The sequence below is a fragment of the Ipomoea nil genome, unplaced genomic scaffold (assembly GCF_001879475.1).
Source record: "Ipomoea nil cultivar Tokyo-kokei standard unplaced genomic scaffold, Asagao_1.1 scaffold0143, whole genome shotgun sequence".
Classification (NCBI taxonomy): Eukaryota; Viridiplantae; Streptophyta; class Magnoliopsida; order Solanales; family Convolvulaceae; genus Ipomoea; species Ipomoea nil.
Genome location: NW_017616571.1, coordinates 368407 through 394039, shown reverse-complemented (window position 1 = coordinate 394039; position 25633 = coordinate 368407). Strand labels below are relative to the sequence as shown.

The following is a 25633-nucleotide window of genomic DNA, read 5'->3' as shown; positions in this document are numbered from 1 at the left end:
ATATATTTACTTTTTAGATTACATAGTAAGTTTCAAGCAATTCATGCAATTCATTATTTACACAAATTATTTATATAACATGCACCCGGTGAGACCATGTTAGGTGAATATATGTTTAAAAAAAAAAACACAGATAATGCCAAACTTTTTTTTTTTAAACAATAATTTTTTTTACTAGTTATGTAGAATGTTTCTAGTGGGATAAAAATCAGATAGTATGAAAAAATTCAAAATCCTACGGCTTTCAGAAGGCATACTTGGATTAGGCCCATCTACTTCATCTTCAAGAAGTTTCATGTCTGAATTGCTACTGAGCTTAACAAGATGATGGTTTTCTGCAAATATTGTTTCCAATAATAAAACTACTTAAGTAAATTTAGTATATTTGACCACTATTTAACAAAATTGTAATATCTAAACCAAATTTAGTATATATAAATATTTTTAGTATTTAAAAAAAAAATTGCTTATGCAGTACTGTGCTTCGTTGATTGCTCATTTACAGTATCATTGTATGAAGAACATGGATTGGCACTAAACAAAAAAGTTGCTGTTATTAGTTCACCAGGATACTGGTACACCCAGTGCCTTATGTTAATGTCCTCTATTTTACTCTTTTTGTGTCTTATTCAACTTCATCTATAATAAATAATGATCGCTGAACAACTTTTTCATAGATCATCTTAAATATATTATGGAATGCAACCAAGAATAAAATAGAAGATAAAATTAGAAAATTGAGAATTCAAAAGAACATAAAGTCAATTGCACAAAAGTGAAGTTTAGAGCTTACCTATAGGTTTCTGTCAATTTGAAGTAAAATGTCGCCTTTTTCACCGTCGATCACCACAAACCACCGCACGCCGTCGACCACCACAAAGCACCGAACGCCGTCGACCACCGCACACCGCCGCTGTCCGCCCACACACCGCCGCCGTCCGCCCCACACACCGCCGCCGTCCGCCGCACAAATAGACGCAGATGAGATTGAGGCGTTAGAAGTCTTCTGTATCTTCTATGCGACAGAGAACGTAAAAAAGGGGAAGGGGGAATAATGAAATAAGTAGGGTTTTATTAATACATAATTTTATATTTATTTTTTTGTATTTATTAATGTGAATACATTTACCGTATTATCCCCGTACTATCTACGTATAATGTATCCTACTTTATATGAAAATACATTTTATTTAAAGCTATTAATGCATTCCTGAGATGCATGTTTAAAAAAGTAAACATGCATTCCTCAACTTCACTTTTCCTATGTTTGTATCCCAAAAAAAAAGGTCTTACTTTTGTATCCCATTCAAAATGCCTTCCCAACCGGCGAATTCACCCCTACATTGTCTTCTGGTCACCATTTACTGGATCACAATTTACACATTTTAATATAGTATAATTTGCCCCTTCTGAAGTTGGGTACTATAAAAGGAAGTTTATCATGGATTATATGCCTTAATGTAAATAATTAATTAATGAAAACATTTCAAATTAAATCATTTTAATTTTAATTCTATTTTTCTTTATTTCTTTATTGGAATAATGTAAAATTGTTTAATTTAAAGCATTTTCCATCTAAAGCATAAAAAAAACACCAAAAAAGACTAAACATTCAAAAACTAAATTCAATGTAACATCAATTTTAGATGAAAAGAACTAATATATAAAAGAAAATAATAAAAACATGACATTTCAACTAACTCCTACCAAATTTCTTTGTCTAGTATGTAGAAAATAATAGAGATTGCAATGGCGCCATTATTATTAAGAGAAAGGTGCAGTGGAGGACCATTATATTCCAATGCTTGGTTATAATCATTTTTCTTCTATACGGCGTTGAAAAGGTCCTCTACATACAGTAAAAATCAAATGACTATAAGTAATTAAAAAGGGTTTTTACTACACTTTATTTGGGAGAAGAAAAATAAAGTAAAAAAGGGACAACACGTTTACAAAAAAAAACAAAAACAAAAAAAAAAAGGTGATATTCCATTTTGTAATTAATGTAATACTTATGAGATGTTTCAACGGAATTAATTAATATTAACGGACAATGCTAAACTCACAATTTCCCTTATTGGTTTGTAAAATAGATTAATTATGCTATGTAGTAAATTGTAGTATAAAATTTAGTTTATTGTCATTTTAAATACCTTAGATTTGAACTCTTACATGATGTTTGGTTACAATGAGGGAATTACGGAGAAAAAATTGTAATTCCATGAGAATGAACACTGAGGAAATAAGGTTGGAATTCAAATTTTATTATTTGGTTTGTGGAATATAATCACTAAGAATTTCTATTCCAGTATTAGGTTTAAAAGTGATTTGAAAGGGAATAAATACTATAAACACCACTCTCGAGGGTTTTTGCTTTCCTACTAGGGTTTCCTAGGTTTTCAACAATTGTGGTGCTTCATCCGGACGATGGCCGGCGATATGCGAGTACAGAATGGGGATATAGCCGGCGACTTGCAGCAACAGACGGACGAAACCATGGCTTCTCCCTTTGCGGTGGCAGCGGCGGAGGTCGCGGCGTTAACTGACCGGTGAGCAGACTGGGCGCTGCAGGAGGAGGAGGCAGCTGCTTTCACACCTGTGGGGGACGTGGTCGACGACGACAGTATGGCTGGGGAGGAGACGTGGAAGGTGGTTAGACATTTCCTCACGCAAAAGATGATAATGCTTGACTTCATGTGACAGGTTCTTGAATCTGTGTGGCAACCGATCAGAGGGATTCAGGTAACGGAGATTCAGAGAGGCTTATTCTTATTTGTTTTCTTCCATAAAACGGATATGGAATATGTCTTGAATGGTGGTCCTTGGGCGTTTGAGAATAACGCACTAATATGTCGAGAGGTTGTGGAAGGAATGAACCCGGGGGATGTGCAGCTGGATACGATTGATATGTGGATACAGTTACATGATATGCCAACATGGTATACATCTCAGGCTATTCTTGAACAGGCGGGTAATTTTCTCGGCACTTTTGTTAAGCACGATGATCGGTTTGAGGGGGCTCCATGGCTAACCTTTCATCGTATTCGAGTATCAATTCCGGTGGATAGGGCCGCTCCGTAGACGAATGAAGTTGATGAAGAGGGATAAGACTACAGCTTGGGTTACTTTCCGGTATGAACGGTTGCACAAGTTTTGCTATTTTTGCGGTTGTATGGGGCACTTGCACACTTTCTGTATTCGAGCTAGGGAAGCTTAAATCTCGCTGGAACGGTACCCGTATGGTCCGGATATGCGGGCTGGTGGATCCCAGAGCGCTCTTAGAGCGGTTGGGGATAGCTGGCTCGTGCCGGTCGGCGGGAAACCGTGTCCGATGGAGGGCAGGGTTGTTGCGACCAGTACGGCAATAAAGAGCTCGGCGGGAGGGGGTGAGATGCGGCCTAACTTGACGGAAGAGGAGTTGCTGGTGGCTTCGGCTAAACGGCGATGACAGCTTCCGAGCGACGGGGATGATGTGATGCAGAGTGGTGGTGATGTTGCTATGATTGATGGTTCAAAAAACTTGCCCCCTCCCGCCCGTCATCATGAGTACGTTGAGCTAGAACTCTCATAGCTTGGGCAATCCATGCACAGTTCGAGAAGTTGTGGACCTGGTGTCCCGTAAGAAGCCTGAGTTTGTGTTTTTGATGGAGACCAAGGTGGGACGGATACATGCTGAGCGGATCCGTGTCAGGCTTGGGTATGATGGCCTATTTTATGTTAATAATGATGGTTTAAGCGGTGGTATGGCTCTCTTCTGGAAAAAGAATAACACGGTCAGGTTGTTAAGTTACTCTCAAAATCATATTGATGTAGAGGTTAATTTTTCCAATAAGATATGGCGTATGACATGCTTTTACGGCTTTCCAGAATGGAATAGAAGGGAAGATTCCAAGGACTTACTGGGTACTTTGAGAGATAGGTCCTTGCTACCATGGGTGGTGATCGGGGATTTTAATAATCTCCTTTATCAGCATGAGAAGAAACCCCTATCCTAATAGCCTGCTTCATGGATTTAGTGAGGTTGTTAATGGTTGTGGACTGATGCAAATGCCGATGAGAGGCCATCAATTTACACGGGATAAGGGAAAAGGGACACAGAATTGGATAGAGGAGAGACTTGATAAGGTCTTGGCAACGGATGGTTGGGGTGATATGCACGATAATGCATGGGTGGAAAATTTATAGACTCGAACTTCGGATCACTCGGCTCTTTTCCTTAGCATTAATGCAATCTGCACGCAAATGGGGGGGGGGGGGGGGGGAATTCAGGTTTGAGATGGCTTAATTGGTTGCTGGATGAAGGATGTAAGGATGTGGTTGTAAAAGCCTGGCAGGAGGGGAGAATGGAGGGGTTGCTGCACTGTCAGCAATTTTGTGGCGAGAAATTGATGCGATGGGGAGGGGATCAGATCCATAAATTTGGAGACCGTATTAGACAGCTACGACAGAGAGAGGAGATTATTTGAAACAGCGGGATCCGGTTGCTTTGGCCGAATTCCAACAGATTAATAATCAACTGAATCGGCTGGAGGCCTAGGAGGATGTATTTTGGAGATCAGACAAAGAGCAAAGCAGCACTGGCTCCGTGGCGCAGACGCCAACACAAAGTTCTACCACAGGTATGCCTTTGCTTGTAAGAAAAAGAACTTTTTTACTAGTATTAAAAATGATGTTGGTGTCTGGGTTGAGGGAATTAGTATGCACTCAACTATTTTGGATTACTTTGGGAGTATTTTTGCTTCTAATAACTCAAGTTGCGATGATCCCCTCCTTGATAATTTTGCCCCCCGTGTGTCTAATGAGCAAAACTTGATGTTGGATCACCCCTTCGATACGGACGAAGCAAAAATAGCTCTTTTCTCTATGTTTCCTGATAAAGCAGCTGGCCCCGATGGGATGAATCCGGGTTTCTATCAGCATTTTGGGACTGTTGTTGGGGATTATGTATCTCGGTTTATAACGCACTCCTTGAATTCTTGTGTGTTCCCGGAGGGTTTGAATGATACTAACATTATATTAATTCCCAAAAAGGAGGTGCATGAAACAGTAGCAGATTTGAGGCCTATTGCCTTAAGTAACGTCATTTATAGAATTATGGCCAAGATGATAGCTAATATGATGAACACGCTTATGGGAGATCTCATCTCGGAATCCTAGAGTGCTTTTATCCCAGGGAGACTGATTATAGATAACATCTTGGTAGCAGCTGAGGTGGGACACTACTTAAACAAGAAACAGTGTGGTGTAGTGGGGTGGAGTGCGCTAAAGTTAGACATGTCAAAAGCTTATGATAGAATGGAATGGACGTTTCTGGAGAGAATGTTAATTGTCACGGGTTTTAGTGAAAAGTGGATCCAACTTATTATGCTATGTGTGACAACTGTTGATTATACTGTAATGGTGAATGGTGTGGTAGGGGGGGCGCGTGAAACTAACCCGTGGCCTCAGACAGTGGGATCCTCTTTCCCCTTATTTATTTATTATTTGTGCAGAAGCCCTTTCAATGTTGTTGCAAAAGGAACAGATAGCAGGATCAATACATGTGTGTAGAGTCGCTAAGGGGGGCACCTCCCGTCTCACATCTATTTTTTGCAGATGACAGCCTCCTATTTTCAAAGAGAATATCCAGGAGGCTGGTTTTATCAAGCAATGCCTAGTAATGTATGAAAAGTTATCTGGTCAGGTGGTGATTTATAATAAGTCCAATATCTGTTTTAGCCGAAACACTCAGGAGGGTGACAGGATGCAAGTACCGAGCTGTCTTGAGGTCGAACAGGCGGCTAATTTTGGGAAATATCTTGGTTTACCATCTTTTGTGGGTCGGAAATAAAAGAGTTGTTTTTTCTTATGTTGAGGAAAAAATCAGGCAAAGAATTGGATCGTGGAGTAAAAAGTTGCTATCTCAGGCTGGTAAGGAAGTGCTGTTAAAAAGTGTAGCTCAATCTATGCCTACCTTTTCTATGAGCATTTTTTTGCTACCTGAGACCATTTCTCAGTCTATTGAGCGAACCATGAATAAATTCTGGTGAGGAAGTGGCAGGGAAAGGAGAATACATTGGAAGGCTTGGAATAGATTGTGTGCCCCTAAGAAATTTGGTGGTTTGTGTTTTAAAGAGCTAAGAGCTTTTAACCTTGCCATGTTAGGAAAGCAGGCATGGCATTTTCTTACTAACCCAGGTTCACTTGCAGCAAAAATTTATAAGGCTCGATATTACCCCACAACTAGTTTTGTTTATGCTACTGTTGGAAATTGCCCAAGTTTCTGTTTGAGGAGTATTATGGCGGCACACGCAATACTAACCTCTGGGGTGCGACAAAGAATTGGAAACGAACAAACGACTCTGATATGGGGACACCCTTGGCTGCCGGATAACCCTAGCCCCTTAGTCCAAATGGATATGCCAAAAGAGTTTAGAGAAGCACGGGTAGCAGGTTTAATTGATCCACAAACAAATACTTGGGATCCCCATATTCTATCTGATCTATTTATTCCTGAGGATGTGAACCGGATCACTATGATCCCTGTTAGCCCTGCTTACGACGACTCATGGTATTGGATGGGAGACCCAAAAGGGACATACACAGTAAAAAATGCTTATAGGTGTACTGTTGGAGATTTTGAAAACAACCAAGGGGCTTTTGATAAATGGGTTACATTGTGGAAATTCAAGGTTCCACCAAAATGGAAGACGTTTTTGTGGAGAGCCATATGTGATATTCTGGCCACTATCACTAATCTGATTATAAAGAGGGTGGAAGTAGACCCAACATGCCCAATGTGTGCTTTAGATCATGAAGATGTGTTGCATGCTTTAGTGTTCTGTGAATATTCTACACTTGTTTGGAATGTAACACAATTACCTATCACAAATATTGCTACAGATTCCTTTTCAACATGGCTTATGAGAGCTTTGGCGGTCTTAACGGAGGAGCAAAGCAAACTGTTGGTGGTTGTGCTATACCACATTTGGAGAAGTCGCAACTCAGCTATGTGGAAGGGATCTTTAATGTGGTCAGCCGACGTCTGGAGAGGGGCTGCAACATCCATGCAGGCTTACAGCGTTGCGCATCACCGCCAAGCACAGCCGGCTCCGACACCATCTGCTGGAACGGAGATGCACGGCAATCTAAGGTGCTATGTGGACGCGGGTTTTCGGCAGGACACCGGAGACGCCACATACGGCATTGTGTTAATTTCACCAGAGGGCTCTTTCATAGCGACAAAAAATGGCAAAATACCATTTTGTTTCTCACCACTTATGACGGAGGCACAAGCTTATAAGGAGGCGTTATCTTGGCTACTAGAAAGGAACATCACAACAGTATATCTGCTCACGAATTGCATGGTATTACGAGTTGCTTTGCAGCAGCATAACACACCAATCTACTCTTATGCTGGGGTCATGGTTGATCAATGCAGAACAGTTATGTCTTCTTTTTTTTTTTTTTTTGAAAGGAGCCTGTACGACATTTATTCAAAATATGCAGAAATAGAGGCGGGCGGATCAGAGTCCGAGTACATACTAGTCAACTGATTAAAAACAGTAGATGCTAATGTATGAGCTAAATAATTTTCTAGTTTAGGAACATAATGAAGCAAACAATAATCAAAAGATGTTAAACTAGCTCTGCAACTATCAATGGCATAGCCCAAGTAAGACCGTGACGAGCGTGCCGTAGATGAGAGGTATTGTTGAAGCACCAAACAATTTGTGAAGAGCTCGATAGACTTTATCTCGCGATTCCTTAACCACGACAAAACCTTCTTGCATGCGAAAGCCTCCGCCATTAGGGGCGAAAAACAGTCTATCAAAGGAGCAGTCATAGCCGAAACATAACCTCCTTGCCAATCTAGAATAATAGCCCCCACTGTTGCTTTGCTCGTTCGTGGGTCGTAAGCCGCATCGAAGTAGCATTGGTCCCTCATGTTTTGCATAGCATGGTGTATCATATTTGGTGCGGGCGGCTGTGGCGTTGGCGGCATGGCAGCAGCACCATCCCTCGGTGAGTTCACTGTCGTGGCAGTTTGAGCGGTCGCCACTGCCGTAACACGGCGGATCAATGCCGTGGAGGGGGCCGGCGGATGTAGATGGCCGGGGTGGACTACCTTCCAAGCATTCATAGCTGATGATGCCATTGCAATTACTTTCCGAGGTCTGGACAAATTCGCTTCCCATACAGCTCCATTCCGTGTGCGCCAAATGTAATATAAAAGTGCCACTGCATAAATAATCCCATCATCATCTAAAATATTCATCAAATCATTAAACCAATCACTGAAAATATTTGTGACACTATTGGGGATTGGAAGGTTGGATTGTGCCCAAATGTTTGCCGTATAATCACATGTGATTAAAGAATGCACAAGATTCTCATGCCCAATTCCACACATGGCACAAGTTGGATCAATATCAACTCTCCTTATAAGTAGGTTCTCTGTAGTGGGTAAAATATCACTTAGAGCTCTCCACAAAAATGTTTTCCACTTTGGGGGGATTTTAAGTTTCCACAAATTTTTCCATTTATCAAAGGTCCCTCCCGGCTGGGTGTAGTTACCTACCACTGCTCTATACCCATCTTTAACAGAATATTCACCTTTTGAATCCCCATACTAGTACCACATATCTTCATAATCTGGTACTGGTATGTCTTTATTTAGTCATATTTCGTTAAATTATGTCCCTAGACAGGTTAATTGTTATGTTCATACTTTAGTTTCCTTAGTTTTTACTCAGGATCATTCTATGTATTGGGATTATATCCTTCCTGACTCTATTGCAGCTTTGATTCATTAATACAAAAAAAAATACTATAAACACCAAAATACTCATACATGATAATAAAATAATAATAATAATAATAATAATAATAATAATAATTATTATTATTATTATTATTATTATTATTATTATAGTAAAATAAATTATAATTTGAAATGAAGTACATGCATTTCATGGATTATAATAAATTATAAATAATAATAATAATAGAGTAATGCTAGATACCCCTCCTATTTTTCTCTTCCAATTTATCTCTCATGATGTGTCATTACTCATTAGTTTTTTTTTTTTGAATACCATTACTCATTAGTTAATTAGTTACTAATTTGTTTTTTTTTTTTAAATATTAGTGATGGGTATGATTAGTCAATTCATGACATACAATGAGTGAAAGCCACATCAGAAGAAAAATCTAAGATTTAAAATTCAGGAGGATAAGAAGCATTTTCCATAATAATAATAACAATATACTATTATTATAATAAATTATAAATTGCTTAATAGATAATAATAACAATAATAATAATAATAATAATAATAATAATAATAATAATATTATTATTATTATTATTATTATTATTATTATTATTATTATTATAAGTAATATATAGATTAAAATAAATTAGAATTAAAGATTAAGAAGGGCACTATGGACTTCAAGTGTCTAACTTTTCTTTACGCCTTCCATGGAATTACAATGCTTAAGGAGGACCCTAGCGGTATTGCATAAAATAGGGAAGCAACGACCAGCTAGGGTCATGTTAGGCGTGAATTAGTCATATTTTATAGAGATTAAATTAAATATCTTAATATAAATATAAAAAGTACTTCTTACCCCTCTTTAATTTTCCTTCTTAGATTTCTCTCCTGAAGTGATTTTTACTTATTGGATGCCATGAATTGATTTTAAAAAATTAGTAACTAATTAACTAATGACACATCATAGGGAATGGATTAGAGGAAAAAAAATAAACACCATCCACATAATCAAATTTTAAATTACTTCATTATTTTCTCCGTATTCCTGCAATATTCTCTCATTTTAAAAAAGGTCCCACATTCACATCACAATTATAAATTCATATATTTTTCAATAAATAAATACATATAATACCAATAAAATACTTTAAAAGCAGCTTTTGCTGCCAAATGGCAACAAGGAAAAATAGTGGGTTGCAAGCTTTCAACCCACAGTGACAATTAAAAAAAAAAAATTGTTACCACCACACCTAGCAAATGATAAACTTGTTGAGTTGAGATTAGCCTTACTCTATAAATATTTAACATTAGGTGGAACCTGAGATCATAATATAAACCCATGCCCAGGCATCTGTCTTCAATTATATTCCTTAATTTGAATTCAATGGAGTTCATAACACTTGTAATTCAATGCCTCTCTCTTCTAATTCTCTTCTCAACAACTTCCCTTTCTGAAACGCCACACACAATTCCTCGTCTCACTCCTTTCTACCGGTCCAACCTACGACGCACAGAATCTTCTTCTTTCAACAATATTCTTCCTCCGGAATTCAGAACCTATTATTACAACCAAACGTTGGATCACTTCAATTATAGACCTCAAAGCTATGCCACCTTCAAACAGAGATACATAGTTAACTCCAAGTACTGGGGTGGCGCCCAATCCAACTCCCCTATCTTCGCTTGGCTCGGCGCTGAATCTCCCATCGACTATGATCCTCTAGACATCGGATTTCTCACTGATAATGCCCCTCGTTTTAAGCCTCTTCTTGTTTACATAGAGGTAATAATACTATACGATGATAACTGAAGAATTGAATGTGTTCAGTTTCAATTAAAAGTTTGATCGAGCTCACAATTAAACTTTAAATCCATATTTTATTTGGAAATCATGCATGCAGCATAGGTACTATGGGGAATCAATTCCATTCGGGACCATGGAAGAAGTTTTGAGAAACGAGAACATTCGTGGCTATTTTAACTCGGCTCAAGCTTTAGCTGATTATGCAGAGGTGTTGTTGTATATAAAGAAGAAATACTCGACTCAAGATTCTCCCATCATCGTTGTAGGGGGATCATATGGAGGAAGTACGTACAAGATTATCTTAGCTTTAATTTTTCCATCTTTAATTTCTAAATTTCAAATATTTTGATGATCGAGATTTTGGAAGGAATTAAAGGTTGAAATTTGTATTATATTGTGAAGTGCTTGCTTCGTGGTTCCGGTTGAAGTATCCGCACGTTGCTCTGGGTGCCTTAGCTTCATCAGCTCCCATTCTCTACTTTGACAATATCACACCACAAAATGGATACTATTCCATAGTGACCAAAGACTTTAGGGTAAGCAGTTAAACTTTTTTTTTTTTGAAAACAGCAGTCAAACTTATTTTCCCATCATTTGATGATTTTTGCAAGCTTGAATTCTTTGAATGTTAATTGGTTGCAGGAAGTTAGTGAGAGTTGTTATCAAACTATAAGAAAATCATGGTCCATTATTGACAAAATTGCTTCCAAGCCAAACGGCCTCTCCATTCTCAGTCGCAAGTTCAAGCTTTGCCAGTAAGTATATTTATTATCCTCAAATATATGCATAAATATAAATAAGGGTGTGTTTGGTTTACAGGTTAAGGAAGGGGAACAAAATCATAGTTAGTGTTTGAACAACTATTGCATTTGATACCTCTCCACTTTAAAACTCATTCTCTAATTTTATTTTATTTTTTTTAAAAAAAAAACACAACTATGGGAGGTTGTGAGTTCGAGCCTCAGTGGAGGCGTTATTGGCTCTTTGTGCTTCAGTAGGTTGAGAAAGTAGTTATGAACAGATACTACATTGTAATGGAGTCAGTAGCATTCAAAAAAAAATATTAATATTAACGGAAAAATGCTAAACTCACAATTTCTTCCCTTATTGGTTTGTAAAATACATTAATTATATTATGTAGTAAATTGTAGTATAAAATTTAGTTTATTGTCATTTCAAGTACCTCAGATGAAAATGTAATATTTAAAAAATAAGTATTACATTTCAAAAATTTGTGTGAAATTAGGATCGGTCGGGTCAAGATGAAAATGTAATATTTATAAATCAAAGTATCACATTGTTTCCTCAAAATTATTATGCCTGTTTTTTATAAGTAACAAATACTTTATTCTTGATTACTATTACATTTTAATATAAGTATTATATTAGCATCTAGACATGAGTCATCTCATAGATTCTGATCCATGAGACCGTTTCACAGTCACTCAAACTTTTATCGTGTGCGCGTTGATATTTAGGGACTTAACCTCGTCCGGGGAGCTAAAGGGTTACTTGAATTCAATATATGCGGTAGCTGCACAATATGACGCACCGCCGGAATATCCAGTGACGGAGGTGTGCGGCGGCATAGATAGCGCGCCCAAAGGGGCTCATATTCTTGACCGGATTTTTGCTGGTGTCTTTGCCAGTGAAGGGAACCAATCTTGCTATAGTATTCCCACCGGTACTGCTATTCGGGGATGGAGTTGGCAAGTAAGTAAAATTGTGCACTTATTGTTAATAACTATAACTTTTGACTTACTGGAAAGCGTTTTATTAATAAATGAGAAATTTTGGTGTGTAGAAATGTAGTGAAATGGTGTTTCCGATCGGGCGTGGCGATGGGGACACCATGTTCTTTCCAGCTCCTTTCAATCTGCAGCAATTTTCTCAATACTGCATAAATCTCTTTGGGGTTACACCTCGACCACACTGGATCACAACCTATTATGGAGGACAGGTATGTTCTTCAAATATTTGATGTATACATATAAGCTAGCTTTAATTTACGATGTTTACTATTATATTCTATGAGAGTATTATATAACAAATTAAAATTGCAGGATATCAAATTAGTTTTGAACAAGTTTGGTAGCAACATTATTTTCTCTAACGGACTAAGAGACCCATATAGCATTGGAGGGTACTTATAACGACTTTCAATTCTTTTAAATTATTAATGCTTTTTTTTTTTTAAATTATTATTAACCTTATATCTTATGCTATTCTTTTTGGTTTTTGGTACATTGATAGGATTTTGGAGAATATATCAGATACTATACTTGCCGTCTATACCCGTAATGGTATGTTGGTCTATATACATATTTCGGAGTTTACAATACTGAATAATATTGGTGTCTTTTACACCAAGTAAAATCATGTATGATTTTTTAATTTTACTAAATATTATTAATATCCCGTGAAAAAAATACTAATGTTGATGGAGACATTAAAATTTTCCATATATAATGGAATGAATTATATATAATAAGTTGATGAAAGTATAATAATATATTTTGTTTGGGTGTTGTAGGGTCTCACTGTCTAGACATACTTGGGGAAAGTAAAATAGATCCAGATTGGTTAACCGAGCAACGAAAAAGGGAGATTGAGATAATACAAGGATGGATAACTAAGTACTATGCTGATCTTCAAGCGTTCAAGAAATAGAAGACAAATAAAGTTTTTTGGTACCGTATTCAGAATAATTTCCGTTTGCACCGAACCAACCTAATTAAGGAATAAAGTGAATTTCCGAATTTTCTTGAGGGGAAAGAGTACATGTTGTCACTCATGCCCATCAAGCTAGTCAAACGGGCAATGAAGATATAATCATAATATATTTATTGTACCCAATCTTATTAATATTAATTAATGTATTTACTAGGTCTATATATACACTTAAGTACTAATAGAAATTGAATATTGTAAAATATTTTCTGAATTTTCACGGTTAGTAAATGAATTGTGGGCAAGAATAATTCTAGTACTTATCTTGTTTTTTTTTTTTTTTTTTTTTTTTTTTTTTTTTTTTTTTGAGAACAAGTATTTATCGTCTAGCAACTACATTATCGTCTCCCTTTTCATGAAAACCGCAACATTAATAACACGATTATGACTAGTAGTTTGTGGACAAGACATGCCTCATCAGATAGAGGGAATAAACCTTGTTATATGAATTCGACAGATAAAATGGGATTGATGGAGTATTACATTTTTTTTCAAAATAACTTTTCAATATCTAAATATTTTATTTTGATTTAAAAGAATTGTATTTTTTTCTTAAAAATATTACACTTTTTCTCATATATCATAATCAATTTATCATTGATTAGCATTACATTTTCTATCTAGATGTGACATCTCTAACAAGAGAGCCACTCATTCTATAATATATGCTTTCGTTATATTTCTTGACCGCTATGGAAGAAAGAAAATTATGAGGAAACGTTTGCAAATTATTAGTGAAATTTTTTCAAATTTATTGGTGGATTGAAAACTTGTAATATTTTACCTTCAATTTGATCTCTTTTTATATTTTGACATGCGAAAGTAAATATTGATGTGCAATTTTTTTATACATGTCAGTAAACTCGATGTCATATTATATTTTTAAAAAAATCTTTTTCTTTGAGTCCAAAAGTAAAATCGATCAACATTAACTTAGAACAAGTTACTAAATTTAAAAGGTTTATGGCATCATGATAGAATGCAATATATTGCCTTTCACAATCAGGCCACATAGACTAAATAAATCCAAGTCTTCGTTGAATATAATAGTTGAGTTGAACGGACAATAGCGTGTTTACTTGCACATGAGATTGACATGCATGATTTAATTTCTTGATGGCTAAGGACGAAAGAATGATGTGCATATGTGCATGATTGAATATAATGCAATATATATCCACATCGGTTAAATAATTTCCAAGTCTTCATTGACTAATATAATGCAATATATATCCACATCGGCTAAATAAGTTCCAAGTCTTCATTGACTAATATAATGCAATATATATCCACATCGGTTAAATAAGTTCCAAGTCTTCATTGACTTAGGACAATGGGTCAGTTTGATTACATTCACCTTCCGATCCATCCTTATATTTTGGGGTCGTTATATCATAGACCGCGGTGCAAAAACGGCGCCGTTTCTTTAAGTAAAAAAATGGACCGCCGTTATAGTTAACGGAGTCCGCTTGTTTGGTGTATTAAACACTAACTGACACTACAGTATATCTAAACCGACACTGCAGTTACGTTATATCAAAATGATACTGTAGTTATAGTGAAAATGAAACTGCAGTGTATATAAAATGAAACTGAATAACATTTCACATATTTGAGTGTATATTGTACAGTATATCTAAACCGACACTGCAGTTATATCAAAATGATACTGTAGTTATAGTGAAATGAAACTGCAGTGTATATAAAATGAAACTAAATAACATTTCAATGAAGCTGTAATTATATCAAAATGATCATATAGTTGTGTTTTAATGAAACTATAGTGTATATAAAATAAAATTAAATAATATTTTCACATATTTGAGTCTATAAATATCGAATGAAACTATAGTTATATCGAAATGAAACTGTAGTTGTGTTGAACTGAAACTGCAGAGTATACAAAATGACATTGAATAACAGGGTTACTTTTTTGCGAAAGGGTGCGAAACGGCGGAAAACAAACACCGTTTCTTTTCAATTAACAAAAGGACGCGCGGTGCATGATTGATCATGCACCGTGGTACATGATATAATTTGCCTATATTTTGGGCAAATTATTGTGTGAACCATGGTCCACACAATGTTATGTGGACCATAACAAAAAGCACATTGTTAATCTACTAAATATACATTATTTTTGCACTGTATGTACATTATACAATATAATGTACACTCAGTACAAAAATAATGTATATTGTATTAAAATAATGTACATTCTCTGAATACAATGTACATTATTTTTATACTGAATGTACATTATTTTACCGTATACAGAATATGGTCCATACATAGTCCACAGAATAATAATTGCCTAAACTCACTGCAGGTTTAACTTTTTAATACCTATCGTGACCCACCACCTACTATCACCCGAAAAAAAAACTCAATTTATACAAGGTAAATTGAAGTGGATGTCTATCGAGTGGATTGAAATTATCTATTTATGACCAGTTCAACAAATTATTGCACCCTAATTTCAAGGGTTTCACCACTTTGGTGTATGAGGTTAATCTTTTTGTAATAGCTACTAAAACTAAATTATTAATTGTTTTTAAATTTATCAAGCAGCTTCATCACTAATTCGGCACAACAAAGGATAATTGCATGTTTATTTGAGATTCTGATTGGCTTAACCAATGAGACTTTCAGGGCGTACGTCTCATGAGGATCAGAGGATGAGAAACGGGCGATGAATAGATGGATGAATTATTTGGCCTACATATTATTGGAGACATGCCAATCATCAACAATTTGAATAGTTGTATGTCAATTCTTTGAAATGTGTTGATTAAAATATATTATACTAATATTTTAAATTTTGATGTGAAATAATTAAATTTAAACTAAATTTGAATTGACAATAATTATTATAAAGGATAAATGGTCAAATAAATTCTTAAATTATTTGCGAAACAATTATTATGTCATCAAAGTATAAAAACCATAAATTCAATTAAATACCTCAACTCGTAAAAATGATATGACTTCCAGTGAATTGGATGTACGACAATGTTGTGGAGCTCAAGATAGGTGGAAGAAGAAGGATGGACGAAGAAGGGAAAATTCTCATTAACTGTCAAGGATGCATACATCCATTTACTTGTACAGCAGAAGGGAAAGAAAAGAGAGGGCATGTTCTACTGATCTCCTGAAAGCCCCCCTCAAGCTGGATTGTACAAATTTAGCAAGCCAAGCTTGGAAACATAACTCTGAAAAGAAGCTGGACAGTGAGTCTTGGTGAAAGGATCAACCAACTGATTTTCAGAGGAGATATGGAACAGTTTGATGAGCCCTTTGTGTAGCTTTTCTCTCACAAGATGGCAGTCAAGCTCTATGTGTTTTGTCCTCTCATGAAATACAGGATTTTCTGCAATTGCAATAGCAGATTTACTATCACAATATATGGCCACCTCCTCATTATTCTGTATGCCAAACTCTGCCAGTAGAAACCTCAACCATTGTATCTCACATGTTGTAGTTGCTAATGCCCTATATTCTGCTTCTGATGAGGACTTGGAGACTGTGGGCTGTTTCTTAGACTTCCAAGAGATCAAGGCATTCCCAAGGAAAATGCAGAAGCCAGTCACAGATTTTCTGGTGTCAACACATGCTCCCCAGTCTGAGTCAGAAAAAGCTTTCAGGTGCAAGTCAGAGGAGGATGGGAAGAACAATCCTTGGCCAGGAATTGCCTTTAAATATCTCAGCACTCTGTATGCAGCTTGTAGATGCAGACTTGTAGGTTTATTAAGGAATTGAGAAAGTTGTTGTGTTGCAAAGCTAATGTCAGGCCTGATGACAGTTAGATAAAGTAATTTGCCAATGATCCTCCTGTAGTGGCTGTTATCCTCTAGAAGCTCACCTTCATCTTTGCTCGATTTGTGTGAAGGGACTGTAGGACTATAAACAGGTTTTGCATTTGTAAAACCTGTATCTTCAAGAAGCTCAATGGTATATTTCCTCTGGCACACTGCAATGCCTTTATTATGCCTTGCCACTTCTAGGCCAAGGAAATATTTCAAAGGACCTAGATCCTTTATTTGAAAGTTTGTGTTGAGTTGCTGTTTGACTTCTTGTATAATCTTCAAGTCTGCACTTGCAATCACAATATCATCTACATAGACTAATAAAGCCACAAAGGACTCTTCTTTACCTCTATTAAATAGGGAGTCGTCAGGGACTGCCTGCTTAAATCCCATACTCTGGAAGGCAAGTGTAAGCTTGGTGTTCCACTGTCTACTGGCCTGTTTTAAGCCATACAAGGACTTGATTAGCTTGCACACTTGGTTGTTACTGTTTCCTGAATATCCAAGAGGCATTTGCATGTAGACCTCCTCCTCTAAGTCCTCATTTAAGAAGGCATTGTTCACATCCATTTGATGAAGCTCCCAGTTCTTTGCTGCTGCCACTGCTAACAAAGTTCTAATAGTAGTCATCTTGGCAACTGGACTGAATGTGTCTAAGTAATCAATGCTAAGGGTCTGATTGTATCCCTTTGCCACAAGCCTAGCCTTGTATCTTTCAACACTGCCATCAGCTTTATATTTCACCTTATACACCCTTTTGCACCCAATGGCCTTTTTAAAAGGAGGTAAATCCACCAGCTGCCAAGTGTTGTTCTTCTGCAATGCATCAATCTCATCTTGCATAGCCTTTCTCCAACATTCATGTGTACTGCTTCATAGTAGTTTCTAGGCTCAGATTGGTGGGATATATTCATCACAAATGACTGAAAAGATGGTGTCAAGCCACTATAATCTACCACCTTGCTCATTGTATGAGGAGAAGTTTTTTAACTTGGTACTTTGACATATATAATCCTGCAAGTAGTTTGGGGCTTGCCTGTGCCTGGTGGATCTCCTGGTATCTTGTTGTTGAGGGTTATGGATATGATTAGGTGGCAGTTCAGAAGGCAACACAACATGTTCACCACAACTGCTTGTTGGACTTTGCCTCTTACTTGGTGGTTGTGCTGGATGGGACTGATTATGATCACTCTCCCTAACTGGTGCCTGTTGAGGAGTGAGATCCTGATGAGGCTAAGCTTGTTCACTTTCTCTACTAGCTTGACCTTGAATCTGAGGCACCTCATGTTCATCAAGAGATGCAGGAATCATTGTAGGAAGTATGATTTCAGATCCTACTTCTAGAGTTATAGAGTGTTGAAAGGGGAATACCAGCTCATGGAAAACAACATCCCTAGATATGAACAATTCTTTGGAGGCAAGGTCATATACCTTGTACCCTTTTGTTCCACCTGCATAACCAAGGAACATGCATTTCTTGGCTCTGGATTCCATCTTTGTCTTTGGCCCAACAGTAGTGGCATATGCTAGGCATCCAAAAACCCTCAAGTGTTGATAGGATGGGGTCATCTTAATCAGAACCTGATATGGAATTTGGTTATTGATGGCAGCAGATGGAAGTCTATTGATTATGTAAGCTGCATGTAGGACACATTCTCCCCAAAACTCATCTGGCAAATTGGCTTGAAATTTTACGGCTCTAGCAGTAGACAGCAAGTGACCTTGTTTCCTCTCCACTCTGCTGTTTTGTTGAGGTGTGTAGGTGCAAGAGGCCTGATGTTCCCCTTCTGCTTGAAGAATTCCACCATCTTAAATTCCAATCCATTGTCTGATCTGATGCACTTTATATTTGCCCCAAACTGATTCCCAATAAGATTGCAGTATCCAATGATCAGCCCTCTAACTTCTGCCTTGGACTTCATCAGATATATCCATACAGCTCTACTGTGATCATCCAAAATTGTGAGAAAGTAATGATGGCCACGAGTAGTGGGCACTTTATAAGGGCCCCATATATCCATATGTAGTAAATCAAAACAATTAGTTGACAAAGAGCTACTGGACTGAAAAGGAAGCCTTTTTTGTTTTGCAAAGTGGCAACTGTCAGATATCATATCCTTATTAAACTGAATCATTGGCTCTATTTCTCTCAAAGATTGTAACTTTGAATGTGAGGCATGCCCAAGTCTAGCATGCCATAGAATACATTTGTTTGTAACTGAAATAGAACTACATACAGAATGTGCAGGAATGGGAAAAACTAAGTAATACAGTACATTTCTCAGCTCAGCTCTTCCAATCATCTTGCCATGGGGAACATCCTGTATAATGCATTGATCAGAGTACATCTTCACAGTGTGATTAGAGTGTTTAATGAAAGAGCTCACAGAAATCAAGTTGAGGGATGTAGAGAGCATTGTGCAGGACCAAATCATCAGATAGGTAAACTGATCCTGTAAAACCAATGGCAGCATGTTGCCCATTTGGCATGCTAATATACATATTTTGTGCCCTTTTCTGATTGTTTAACAACTCTAAATCACACACAATATGGTGTGTAGCACCACTATCAATGATCCAATCTGTTCTACCATGTTTAACAGAACTTACTGAAGGAGGCATACCTTCATTATGGAAGTCCACTGCCACAGTGTTAGCAAGGGCTTGTGAGGGCTGCTTGAGGTCTAGAGGTGAGTTGAAACTTTCCCCAACTGGTTTCTTGGCTTGTATGAACTCCATGAATCTTTTCACATCATCTTGAGTGAATGCCATATTCCCATCAAAATTCTGATGCTGTGCAGCTGGTGGACCTTGGATCTGGTTCACAGATTGGTTTCTTGGCCTTGGTTTCCATTCGGGAGGATATCCATGTTGTTTATAACACTTGTCCTGAGTATGACCTGTACCCACAATATGTACACACAGGTTTCTTGTTGAACCCTGATGCTTCCATGAACCCTTGCTGATGATGGTTGGTGTCTGTTCTAGCCAGTAGGGCACTAGCAGCAGTACTACTCTCCCCTGCCTGATATAACTGACTCCCAAAGCCACTGTAGGCCATGTGAAACTGCCTCTCTTGTTGAGCAATCATAGAATAGGCCTCATTAACATTTGGAAGTGGCCTCATCAGCATGATCTGATTCCTAGCACATGTATATTTCTCATGTAAACCAATGAGAAAGATAGGCAGTCTATCCTTCTCTGCCTGTTCATTTAACTCATCAATTTTCTTTCTATATTCACACTTTTTGTTACAAACACAATTCATTTGAGGCCTAAGAATGCTCAGCTCATCCCATAACAGCTTTTGTCTAGTAAAATATTCATTCAAAGAGTTGTCCCCCTGCTTCATTTGGTAGATTTCACACTTGATTTCAACAATCCGAAACAAGTCTTGCTGGCTAAATCTCCTTTTCAAGTCATTCCAAATGCCATAAGCCGTGTCAATCCACAACACGCTACGAGCAAAGGTGGGGGAAAGTGTGCGCACAATCCAAGTAGATACAATATTGTTGCACCTTTCCCAGGCTAGATATCTGCCTAGGTTGTCTGCATTAGGCTTCATAATGCTTCCATTGATGAATGTAACATTATTTTTACATGAGAGGGCCATTGTCATTGCCCTAGCCCACGAATGGTAGTTCGGACCCTCGAGAGGGGTAGAAACCAGCTCTAAAGCCGGATTTTGATTGATGTGAAGGAAATAGGGATTGGACTGTGATTGAGGGTCAAATGTTACCTCATTTCCATTCAATCTACTCGCCGGAGTAGCAGCAGGAGGTGTTGGATTCATCGTGTTAGTGTTGATAGTTGGACTTCTTGCCGTGTTATCCATCACTGGCGTTCGATTGCTCAGGGAAGGCCAGGCTGTTGTTGTCATTGTAGGGTGGATAGAATCTCCTAATGAATGAGCTCTGATACCATGTTGCGGAGCTCAAGATAGGTGGAAGAAGAAGGATGGAAGAAGAAGGGAAAATTCTCATTAACTGTCAAGGATGCATACATCCATTTACCTGTATAGCAGAAGGGAAAGAGGGGAAAAGCAGTTACAACAACAAATTTAATCTTCTAACTGCCTCCAACTGCCAAGGGCCTAGGATGGTGACAAGTGTCATGCTAAGGCATGTTCTATTGATCTCCTGAAAGACAAAATAAAGAACCAAAGGGTTTAACGCGGTGATGTTGAGGCGAACAATAGAGAGGCACATTATCATAAAGGTAACCACTATCTTAGACAATTGTTAGAATCTTCTCCTTAACAGGATAAGAAAGTTTGCATGTATTTTAATTAAGATAACTTCTACGTCAGCCATGACAACCTTACTCTTGAACAAGGACGAGAATGCTTCGAATGAGGGATTTTTGAGGGAAAAAGAATGACTTACACAGCAAAATTTATCATTTTTAAGTTTTATAAAACTTCTATTAATTTTTAAAAATTTCATCTAGTTATGGGTGGAAAGAGCTACCAAGGTAACAATTGAATATAATGGTGTAAAGTAGCCAGGTGAAAAATTGAAGAACAAAAAACGTCATTTTCCTTAAGTTATATAAATTAAAACTTTTGTTAAGTTTTTAACAGTTTCATCTGGTGAAAAGAGTCACCAAGGCAAACTTAAAGGGTGAAAAATGACTATGGAAAGAATTCAAGAACCTAAAATGTCATTTTCATTATAGTTAATAAAACTTGTATTATGTTTTAACAGTTCAATTTCATTCATCCCGTCATGAGTTGTAAGAGCTACTAAAGCAATAATTGAAGGGTGAAAAATATGTATGAAAAATTCAAAAACTGAGTTAGTTATTATAAAACACTTCAAGATTAAAGTCGTCATTTTCCCTTTCAACAATAAACTTTATTTAAAATAAAAAATAGAATAAAATATCTAATGGCTCACCACAATAATTGCTAGTGGAAAACTCTGAAAAAGATGATATGTGCTTGTCTTGGACAGGGATGGTGTCGATGGGCACGAAAGCTCATTCTAATTGTTTATATTGCTTTGATCATTCAGCGCAATCAATTTAGTCGAGGAGAACTTCCTAACCAATAATTTTAATTTAGCCGACATTTACTCTCCGCACACTTCTTCATTTTTTTTATTAATTTTTTTTTTTTTTTTGAAAATCAAACTTGCACATTATTATCAGAATAAAACTTTCAGATCATTAACCATTGAGTTAAGTGACGCAGAGCTTCTAACCAATAATTTGGTTTGAGAGTATACTGATATGAATCCAACACAAAATCATTAGGATGCTCAACCCAAGTATCATGTTAACTCAAACTTCATGAAGATATGGGTGGTGCAGCAATGTTTATATTACGGATCAGGATTTACATGGCAAGATGGACAACTGATACATGTTTATTTTTAGTATATTACAATCATTTTTAGTGTTGATGGGGTGAGAACCCTGGCCCAAGAAAAGAGGCCCAGAAAGAATGCATGGGCCGAGTCCAGGACTCGGCCCAGGTCCAAAGAGGGAGGCCCAGTTCAGAGACCGGAAGGACGGCCCAATACCAAACGGGGACGAGGAGTCGGCCCTGGCCCGACCTAGGAGAGGACTCGGTCCAGAGAACCGTTGAGGGAGCCTTCAACACAGTTAAGACAAGGAGCCGTTGAGGCATTAAAGGCCGGGCTCGGTCCGCCAGTTACTAGCCAAAGAGAGCCGTTGGCAGAGTCTGTAACGTCGCCCTACCCTTTAAGTCGGCCATCATGAGCCTTTAAGACGGTAGAGGAGGAGCCACTATAAAAAGGGCTCATCCACCATTGTATGAGGCAGATTCAAGAACCCGGAGAGGGAATAAACAAATACTATTAAGCATCATATTTTACTAAGACTCAAACCCTTTTGTGAAAGGTGTATCCTCCAGCTTAAGGTTGTGTTGGACCTCCTTGGGCCCGAAAACCCAAAAACCATCACTGGCGCCGTCTGTGGGGATCGAAACGAAGAGCCACGTGTCCTCTTGAGTGAGGCGAGTCCGAGAAACAATAGTTGAATCAGGCCAACTCCAGACATGGCTGGAAGCGGGGAACAGTCGAGCCGTCAAGACAACGGACGGGAGGCCGACTTAAGAAACCAGCTGAATAGAAGAAATGCCCGAAGCCATGAAAACGAGACGACACCGCCGCCGACGCCGCTGAGAAACCCGCAATTACCCCAAGTACAGCTCACCCCGGAGCAGTTGCGCGCAATTGGACGTGCCTGCGCGGAAGCGAGCCTAGGAGTGAGAGAACAGTCCATCACTCGCCAGTTGCAACACGAGTTGCAACCGCCTCAGAGGCCAGACAATCGGCAGTTGAGCCGACGGGCAGAAAGCCAACCGGTGCAATCCGTTCATTCCCGGCTGGGTCCCAGTGTCGGACGTCGGTCGGCAAGGGAGCGATTAGGCCGGAGGGAGCCCAGTCGTGCCCCATTAGTCGCCCGCGACCGACAAGCTGCACGAGAAAAGAGCCGAACCAAAAGGGCCAGGACTGAGACTCGCCGCGTGGAGCAACCTCCTCGCAACCCTGCCCAACCGGCTGAGTCCGAAGTCGGCGAAAGCACGGAATCCACGGGGAATCGGACCCGGGAAAGGGTCGAAGTGGCCAACCTAGTACAAGAGGTACGAAATCTAAGAGAACGGATGGAAGGAAAAGCCAAATCCCCGGGGCGTACGTTGCTAACCGCCTTGCCCTTCTCGGACGAGGTCATGGCCTTCAAGATACCGGGCGACTTTAAGTTCCCGGAGCAAGCCACATTTGACGGATCAGGCAACCCGCGAGAACACCTTTTGAGTTATCAAGCTAAGATGCAAGTCCTAGGGGTGCGGGATCCGGTCATGTGCCGTGCCTTCTTACCTACGCTGAAGGGGCCCGCCCAAAGATGGCTTGTAAGTCAGCCCTCGGGGTCGATCCACAGCTTCGAAGAGCTGGCAGACCGCTTCATGAGCCACTATGCCGCTAACATCAAGCCACAGAAGGATCTGACGCACCTAGGCGACATCCATTAGGATGAAGGCGAATCCTTGAAAGCCTATCTTGCTCGCTGGCAGAAGGAGATCCAGTCGATAGAAGAGGTGGAGGACCAAACAGCGCTCACCTTCTTCATTGAATCTTTGCGATCCGGACAGCTGTATCGAGATCTAAGGGACAACCGCCCGGCGACATACGCGGAGGCAGTCCAGATGGCCAATAAGAGGGCCAACACAGAGCAGGCCATGAAGCATAAACGGCAGCGTGAGGTCGGTGGGTCCGCCAGTGGAAAAAGGACGCGGGTGGAAATGAGAGAAAGGCGTTCGGATGCCGCCCGGCGACCCGAGGTCAGGCGACCGTATGACCGACCCGTCGTTCGCACCTATCGGCCGGTTCCAGAGCGACCAGTCCGCGAAGTACAGGCGGTCGCCCCACCTCCGCCTCCGCCGATGGACGACCGAGCAGCGGACGAGGATACGGGTAAGACTTCTAAATATTGTCGCTATCACAAATCTTATACTCACAGCACAGAAGAGTGCTACTATCTAAAGAAGATTATGGAGGGGATCATCCAGCAAGGGACACCGCCCCCTAACCAGTGGAAGCGAAGGTCGACCGGTCGAGGAGGTGAGGGACCCGTCGCCGACTCAGAAAACAGCCGAGGCAAGCAGCCGGCTTCCGAAGAGGACGAAGCCCAATGGCGCCAGAAGCCGGTCATTAACATAATAGTCGGTGGGCCAGAAGGCGGCGATTCCGCGAACACCCGAAAAGCCTGGGCTCGGCAGCTATATGTCGGAACAGTCTATGGTCGAGAAGAGAGCTCCAAAAAGACATGTCGGGAGCCCATCGTGTTCACCGATAAAGACCTGCCAGCCGGGGAAACCCCTCATCGAGACGCGTTGGTCATCGCCATGGACATCAACGGTGTGGTTGTTCGCCGAATCCTGGTCGACACCGGGAGCAGCGTCAACGTGCTGTACCTGGAGACCTTTACCAAGATGGGGCTGACCCGAGAACAGCTCAGGCCCGTGAACACCCCTCTCGCCGGTTTCACCGGGGACTCGGTGGAGGCGGAAGGGTCCATCACTCTTCCTGTGGAAATCGGCAGCTATCCGAATGTGCAGCAGTTGAGCATGAAGTTCATCGTGGTCGATCTAGCCTGCTCACACAACGCCATACTCGGCCGCCCGGGTTTGGAAGACCTCGGGGCTCTGATCTCAATCGAACATTTGTGCCTGAAATTCCGCACGCCGAACGGAATAGGAACGGTGCGTTGTGACCGCAAGGTCGCCCGCGACTGCTATCTGCAGGCATGTAGAGGTATGGGCAAGCGTGGGATGCCGGTCCATGAGATCACCGAGAGGCCCCCTAAGAAAACAGTGATACCACGCCCGGAGCCGGCCGTCGAGCTGGAGGAAGTTGAAGTGGACCCAGCGCAGCCAAGCAGGCGAGTGAGAATCGGAGTCGGCCTTTCGGAGAAGCTAAAGGGGGAAATCACAAGAGTACTCCAAGAGCACCGGCTGGTCTTCGCCTGGGGGCCAGAAGATATGCCCGGCGTAGATCGAACGGTCATAT

At 39.5% G+C, this 25633-nt stretch overlaps 3 protein-coding genes and 1 long non-coding RNA gene across 4 annotated transcripts; 2 read left to right on the top strand and 2 right to left on the bottom strand.

The window, feature by feature from the left end:
* Positions 1-275: 275 nt before the first annotated feature.
* Positions 276-1020, bottom strand: LOC109171544. The gene is made up of 2 exons (XR_002052616.1): positions 794-1020; positions 276-335 (listed from the first exon to the last, which is right to left on the bottom strand). It is a non-coding gene; the product is annotated as an uncharacterized LOC109171544 (long non-coding RNA).
* Positions 1021-6278: 5258 nt separating this feature from the next.
* LOC109171975 lies at positions 6279-7494 on the top strand. Its single transcript, XM_019321099.1, has 2 exons — positions 6279-7406; positions 7489-7494. Exons 1-2 carry the CDS (start codon positions 6279-6281, stop codon positions 7492-7494), a joined length of 1134 nt encoding a protein of 377 aa, XP_019176644.1.
* Positions 7495-10109: 2615 nt separating this feature from the next.
* On the top strand, positions 10110-13529 carry LOC109171537 (lysosomal Pro-X carboxypeptidase-like). Its single transcript, XM_019320565.1, has 9 exons — positions 10110-10542; positions 10661-10847; positions 10966-11099; positions 11206-11318; positions 12042-12276; positions 12368-12523; positions 12627-12706; positions 12817-12866; positions 13097-13529. Exons 1-9 carry the CDS (start codon positions 10144-10146, stop codon positions 13231-13233), a joined length of 1491 nt encoding a protein of 496 aa, XP_019176110.1. The 5' UTR covers positions 10110-10143; the 3' UTR covers positions 13234-13529.
* Positions 13530-19974: 6445 nt separating this feature from the next.
* LOC109171951 lies at positions 19975-20934 on the bottom strand. Its single transcript, XM_019321069.1, has one exon. The coding sequence runs from the start codon at positions 20932-20934 to the stop codon at positions 19975-19977; it is 960 nt and encodes a 319-aa protein (XP_019176614.1).
* Positions 20935-25633: the final 4699 nt, after the last annotated feature.